Source organism: Oncorhynchus tshawytscha, linkage group LG31 (assembly GCF_018296145.1).
Source record: "Oncorhynchus tshawytscha isolate Ot180627B linkage group LG31, Otsh_v2.0, whole genome shotgun sequence".
NCBI classification, from domain to species: Eukaryota; Metazoa; Chordata; class Actinopteri; order Salmoniformes; family Salmonidae; genus Oncorhynchus; species Oncorhynchus tshawytscha.
The window spans coordinates 30,546,275-30,553,774 of NC_056459.1; the positions used below are offsets into that span (position 1 = coordinate 30,546,275).

General features: G+C 45.9%; 1 protein-coding gene across 31 annotated transcripts in view; it reads left to right on the forward strand.

Moving 5' to 3' along the window:
* Positions 1-7,500, forward strand: part of LOC112239559 (CLIP-associating protein 2) — a 129,020-nt gene that overhangs the window by 42,074 nt on the left and 79,446 nt on the right. For 29 of the 31 annotated variants that reach the window (XM_042310362.1, XM_042310328.1, XM_042310329.1 and 26 more), the window contains exon 7: positions 2,296-2,366. In XM_042310362.1, the coding sequence (XP_042166296.1) occupies positions 2,296-2,366 (71 nt within the window). Of the gene's footprint in view, positions 1-1,746; positions 2,048-2,295; positions 2,367-3,828; positions 4,217-7,500 lie in introns of those variants that run through there. The other 2 variants (XM_042310361.1, XM_042310359.1) reach the window with 2 other exon arrangements.

A 7,500-nucleotide genomic window follows, 5' to 3' on the forward strand; every position in this document is an offset into this window, starting at 1 on the left:
GTAGCAACACAACATAACAACAACATGGTAGCACCACAACATGGTAGCAACACAACATAACAACAACATGGTAGCAACACAACATGGTAGCAACACAACATAACAACAACATGGTAGCAACACAACATGGTAGCAACACAACATAACAACAACATGGTAGCAACACAACATGGTAGCAGCACAAAACATGGTACAAACATTATTGGGCACAGACAACAGCACAAAGGGCAAGAAGGTAGAGACAGCAATGCATCACGCAAAGCAGTCACAACTGTCACTAAGAGTGTCCATGATTGAAGAGATGGAGATAAAACTGTCCAGTTTGAGTGTTAGGCCTCATTCCCCCCTATCTGAGATATCTACTGCAGCCCTCATCCTTGCAGGTCATTCCAGTCGCTAGCTGCAGCAAACTGAAAAGAGGAGCGACCCAGGGATGTGTGTGCTTTGGGGACCTGTAACAGAATCTGACTGGCAGAACGGGTGCTGTATGTGGAGGATGAGGGCTGCTGTAGATATCTCAGATAGGGGGGAATGAGGCCTAAGAGGATTTTGTAAATAAGCATAAACCAGTGGGTCTTGCGACGGGTATACAGAGATGACCAGTTTACAGAGGAGTATAGAGTGCAGTCCTATGTAAAGAGCATTGGTGGCGAATCTGATGGCTGAATACTTTTGATGGCCGACATACTTTTGTACTTCCTGAATATTGAGACGCGCAGTATCATTCCTTTCGCAGCTGTGGAGGCAGTGTTGTCTCTTGGTTCCTTGATCTGGTCTATTGGCCATTTGTCAAAGTAACCTATTTTTGCATTGATAACCAAATATAATCTCAGTGACTGGGGCGGCAGGGTAGCCTAGTGGTTAGAGCAGTAACCGGAAGGTTGCAAGTTCAAATCCCCGAGCTGACAAGGTACAAATCTGTCATTCTGCCCCTGAACAGGCAGTTAACCCGCTGTTCCTTGGCCATCATTGAAAATAAGAATTTGGTCTTAACTGACTTGCCTAAAGGTTAAAAAAAGGTTTAAAAAAACAAAAGAATCTACCCAAAAAGGTATTTTGTTTATAAGTAATAACTAGTGATTCTAGGTTATTGTGAAATGGTAGAACTTGCTGTAGCTAACTAGCTAGCCATCTGCTTTTTCTCCATGACCAAAACTAACTAGCTAGCCATGTGCTTTTTCTCCATGACCAAAACTAACTAGCTAGCCATGTGCTTTTTCTCCATGACCAAAACTAACTAGCTAGCCATGTGCTTTTTCTCCATGACCAAAACTAACTAGCTAGCCATGTGCTTTTTCTCCATGACCAAAACCTGGAGTTCTATTTTAGCTGACATGGGAACACAAGCAGCATATTAAACTGTGATAATGTTTTAGGTTGTTTTATAATTCACCTTTTATTAAACTCGCCAGACGATTGAACTCGTTTGGACTGCTATGATTAAGCAATAAGGTGTATGGTATATGTCCAATATACCACAGCTAAGGGTTGTTCTCAGCCCGACGCAACACGGAGTGCCTGGAAACTGGTCACCAAAGTAATTTAGAGCAGTTTTTTTTTAAAGTCATGTTTTCTCACGGCACGTCATTCAAAACACACTCAAAGCCTGAGATTTAATATTTTCCAATGGGTGGTGCTTCGCCGTGTAATATGAGTTTGTCTCCTCCTGTTTCTTTCTTCCCCCGTTCCCCCTCCCTCTTTTGCCCCCTCCCCTCTTTCCCTCCGTCTCTGTGAGTCACTGCACCATGTTGGATACAAAGAGCAGAGGACTCGTGTGACACTAGTATGGGAGCTACCGCTACGCGACGTAGCAACACGCCGACCCATTAATCATCCCACATGGAAATACTGCTGCTACTCTTATTTGTATAACGGCTAGGCTACACTATGCTATGCTAATTCAGAGCATTAATCAATATGGAAATGATCATGTCGGCTAATTGTTGAGCGGGGTGGAATTGCTATGCAGCTGAGGAGCCTGGCACTACGCTAATCATCAGAAATCAGGAGAGCTAAGCTGTCAGGGGTTTTGACTGCCAAGAGGACGGTGTGTGTGTGTGTGTGTGTGTGTGTGTGTGTGTGTGTGTGTGTGTGTGTGTGTGTGTGTGTATATACACGCACACACACGTGTGTTTTTGCTCTGGTCTTATTGTTTTTCATGTCAACCTTGACATTGAGGATGGTGTGTGTGTTGTTGCAAACAGGTGCACCGATATGTGCTACACTTGTGCTGGTGTGTGTGTTGTTGTGCATGCAGATGTGTGTATTCTGACATTTCCCGTCTCTTGTCTACAGGTTACAGACAATATATGGGCGTTTTGACGAAGCTTTGAATTCTGGGAACATGGCGCTCAGCCCCAGTCACGGTGAGTCCCTCCCTCACCTCCTCTTCACCTTGGCTTTCTCTGATGTTTGTCCTTTTATGCCCCATATGGAGCAGGAGATGTGGTATGACTGATCCTGTGTGTTTGTGGGGGGGTGTTAAAGACTGCCCAATAGGATTACCTGTCTAATCTCTCAGGAGTTTCCATCTTCAGATATCTGGCGTCTGCTTGGACCAGATCCCTGCCTAGCAACACCAGAACTCCTGTTCTTATCTGGCAGTTGGGTTGTCTGTAGTTTGGCTGCAGAGCTGTAGTTTGGCTGCAGAGCTGTAGTTTGGCTGCAGAGTTGTAGTTTGGCTGCAGAGCTGTAGTTTGGCTGCAGAGCTGTAGTTTGGCTGCAGAGTTGTAGTTTGGCTGCAGAGCTGTAGTTTGGTTTATAGACAATTTCTAAGTTAGTTAGTCTGGTTTTTACGTTGTAGTTGGTTATAAAGATTTGCAGTTGTGGTCTACCATCTGTCTTCAGTTGTCTGCAGTGTTGTATTTGATTAGTTTTGTAATCTGTCTGTTCCTTAGTCAGTCTCTCTACACTGTTTGTTTATTCTGAAGAGGTTAGAGGCTGGGTGTGAGGGTATGGTTGCTATGATACCGTCTCCAGTGGCAGCATGGGCTGATTGGGATTAACCCTGGGACCCCCGAAGGGTTTCAGTTCAGATCCCTCCAGAGAGGGCAGTGAGCCTTTGGGCCCCTGATCTACATACAGAGACACTGAAAGGTCAGATGTACCTCTCATTCTGTGTGTATATATGAAGAAACCAGACTCTGTTTCCCCCCTGAAAAACAGTAACTCAAAGCTCCAACCTGAGGACACAGCACACACATTTAGCCAATCAGACCACAGAAAAGCAGGATGCAGCCAGAGTGAAACCAGAGAGAGAAGAATTTCTCTACACTGTTACTATGGCTGTCGGGGACGAGGGAGGGATGGTCTGTGTGATCTTTGGCTCTGGAGTGAAATCATGCTGGGGAGATACTGGTGCCGGTCTCTGAGTGCCTTACAATGTCTGTCTGGGGATAGTTTGAGTCATTCTGTTTTGGCTTTATTCTCTCGCTCTCTTCTCTCTTTCTTTCTTTCTCTCTTTCTTTCTCTCTCTTTCTTTCTCTCTCTCTGTCTCGCTCTCTCTCGGTCTCTCGCTCTCTCTCTCTGTCTCTCGCTCTCTCGCTCTCTCTCTCTGTCTCTCGCTCTCTCGCTCTCTCTCTCTGTCTCTCGCTCTCTCTCTCTGTCTCTCGCTCTCTCTCTCTGTCTCTCTCTTTCTGTCTCCCGTCTGTCTCACTCTCTCCCCCTCTTTCTGCCTGTAGTAATGTGTAGGTTAGGTTTGCAGGTAGGCTACTGCGTTTCCTTGGTGAGAGAGAGGTTTTATTTAAGACTGTTAGACTGGTATTGGGACTGAAACTCACATTTTAAAGTGTGTGGGTGTGTCACTGCCACTGGCTCCTCCCACTTTCTCTCTCTGACCTGGAAATGGAATGTCTTCTCCTTGTTTCCTCTTTTCATCACCTTGTTTCATATCATTCTTTCCTCTCCTCATCTCCTTGTTTCCTCTCCTCATCTTGTTTCATATCCTTCTTTCCTCATCTCCTTGTTTCCTCTCCTCATCATCTTGTTTCATATCCTTCTTTCCTCTCCTTGTTTCCTCTCCTCATCATCTTGTTTCATATCCTTCTTTCCTCTCATCTCCTTGTTTCCTCTCCTCATCATCTTGTCTCATCTCCTTCTTTCCTCTCATCTCCTTCTTTCCTCTCCTCATCTCCTTGTTTCCAAGTCTCACAGATTTCCATCGTATTGCGTCCATCTCCAAAACGAGGACAACCCAAGAGAATCATCCTTCCTCATAGTACTGTGTTTAAACCTATTGTTATGGCATTGTTACAGCAGTTTTGTTACCAAGGCATGTCTATGGCATGTCTACACCTTTCGGTGCTTCTCCACCTGCATTGCTTGCTGTTTGGGGTTTTAGGCTGGGTTTCTGTACAGCACTTTGAGATATCAGCTGATGTACGAAGGTCTATATAAATACATTTGATTTGATTTATTTTTGTAGAGCCTTTTCAACTACTATGGCGTATTGTCTTGGTAATGCTGTTGATATTTTGTCCGTGTGTAGTGTCGAGCCAGACAGTTTGTGTGGATTAGAGCTGTGTCTGTCACATTGGCCTGCTTCCTGGCCAGCTGTGAAAATGTCTAACTTGTGTTGCTGTTTATAAGATGTGATTCTGCAGCTTAGAACAGATTACTACACACACACACACCCTTAATCAACGTTTATTGTCCTCGTACTCAGATTGGTAGATGTAATTGCAGGTGCAATTCATATAATGCTTGTGTTTCTAGCTCTAACAGTGCAGTAATATCTAGCAATAATAAATAAATCATTCTGAAAAATACAAATAAATTAAGAAATATCAGCAAGCAAAGTCCGAGACCGAAATATATATATATTTGTGTAAAGACCGCATTGACAGTATGTGAATAGTGTGTATAGACAGTATGTGAATAGTGTGTATAGACAGTATGTGAATAGTGTGTATAGACAGTATGTGAATAGTGTGTATAGACAGTATGTGAATAGAAAAGGGGTGTACAACAGTAGTTATATAGGATGAACCATGACTAGAATACAGTATATACATATGAAGTGGACAGCAGTAGTTATATAGGATGAACCATGACTAGAATACAGTATATACATATGAAGTGGACAGCAGTAGTTATATAGGATGAACCATGACTAGAATACAGTATATACATATGAAGTGGACAGCAGTAGTTATATAGGATGAGCCTTGACTAGAATACAGTATATACATATGAAGTGAGTAAAACAGTATGTAAACATTATTAAAGTGACCCTTGTTCAATGACTCTATGTACACAGGGCAGCAGTCTCTAAGGTGCAGGGTAGAGTACCGGGTGATAGCCGGATAGTAACAGTGACTAAGGCCAGGGCAGGGTACTGGGCGGAGGCCGACTAGTGGTTACAGTCTGAGGGCCTTGGGTGGCAGGTAGCCTAGTGGTTAGAGTGTTGGGCCAGTAACCGAAAGGTTGCTAGATCAAATCCCCGAGTTGACAAGGTAAAAATCTGTCGTTCTGCCCCTGATCAAGGCAGTTAACCCACTGTTCCCTGGTAGGCTGTCATTGTAAATATGAATTTGTTCTTAACTGACTTAAGGTTAAATAAGTAAGTAATAAGTTAAGTTAAAAAAATAAAATAAAAATAAATATAGAAGCTGTTTTAATCAGTCTCGCTGTCCCAGCTTTGATGCACCTGTACTGTCTCCTTCTAGATGGTAGCGGGGTGAAGAGGTCGTGGCTCGAGGTCCTTGATGATCTTCTAGATGTAGTGGGGTGAATGAACAGGCCGTGGTTCAGGTGGCTGAGGTCCTTGATGATCTTCTAGATGGTACCAGGGTGAACAGGCCGTGGTTTGGGTGGCTGAGGTCCTTGATGATCTTCTTGGCTGGTCTCTGAGTGTCGTAGCATCTCTGTCTCTCTGGGGATAGTTTGAGTGAATCTGTTTTGGCTTCTTCTTCTCTCTTGCGCTCGCTGTCTGTGTGTTTTAGTGATGTACAGTAGCTGTCTGTGTGGTCTAGTGACTTACGGTAGCTGTCTGTGTGGTCTAGTGATGTACAGTAGCTGTCTGTGTGGTCTAGTGACTTACGGTAGCTGTCTGTGTGGTCTAGTGACTTACGGTAGCTGTCTGTGTGGTCTAGTGACTTACGGTAGCTGTCTGTGTGGTCTAGTGATGTACAGTAGCTGTCTGTGTGGTCTAGTGACTTACAGTAGCTGTCTGTGTGGTCTAGTGACTTACGGTAGCTGTCTGTGTGGTCTAGTGATGTACGGTAGCTGTCTGTGTGGTCTAGTGACTTACGGTAGCTGTCTGTGTGGTCTAGTGATGTACATATAAAGGCTAGTGCTGCCCCCCTGTGGACACAGACTAATTTGGCAGAGCATTGTAAACATTTCAGTGTTTTCTGTGTGTGTGCGCTTGCATGCAGGCTTTTCTTACACTGCTCCACCAAATGTGTTGCTGGGTGGCATTTCTGTGTGAGAGCTTCTCAGCGGATTATATATATATTATAATGGTTTTACTTCTGCCTGAGCAGCCCTTCGATCTCTCTAGACAGGTGGGTTATAACCGGGCCTCGGGCTCTCTAGACGGGTGGGTTATAACTGGGCCTCGGGCTCTCTAGACGGGTGGGTTATAACTGGGACTCGGGCTCTCTAGACGGGTGGGTTATAACTGGGCCTCGGGCTCTCTAGACGGGTGGGTTATAACTGGGACTCGGGCTCTCTAGACGGGTGGGTTATAACTGGGCCTCAGGCTCTCTAGACGGGTGGGTTATAACTGGGCCTCAGGCTCTCTAGACGGGTGGGTTATAACTGGGCCTCAGGCTCTCTAGACGGGTGGGTTATAACTGGGCCTCAGGCTCTCTAGACGGGTGAGTTATAACTGGGCCTCAGGCTCTCTAGACGGGTGGGTTATAACTGGGCCTCAGGCTCTCTAGACGGGTGGGTTATAACTGGGACTCAGGCTCTCTAGACGGGTGGGTTATAACTGGGCCTCAGGCTCTCTAGACGGGTGAGTTATAACTGGGCCTCAGGCTCTCTAGACGGGTGGGTTATAACTGGGCCTCGGGCTCTCTAGACGGGTGGGTTATAACTGGGCCTCGGCTCTCTAGACGGGTGAGTTATAACTGGGCCTCGGGCTCTCTAGACGGGTGAGTTATAACTGGGCCTCGGGCTCTCTAGACGGGTGGGTTATAACTGGGCCTCAGGCTCTCTAGACGGGTGGGTTATAACTGGGCCTCGGGCTCTCTAGACGGGTGGGTTATAACTGGGCCTCGGGCTCTCTAGACGGGTGAGTTATAACTGGGCCTCGGGCTCTCTAGACGGGTGGGTTATAACTGGGCCTCGGGCTCTCTAGACAGGTGGGTTATAACTGGGCCTCGGGCTCTCTAGACGGGTTGGTTATAACCGGCCTCGGGCTCTCTAGACGGGTGGGTTATAACTGGGCCTCGGGCTCTCTAGACAGGTGGGTTATAACTGGGCCTCGGGCTCTCTAGACAGGTGGGTTATAACTGGGCCTCGGGCTCTCTAGACAGGTGGGTTATAACTGGG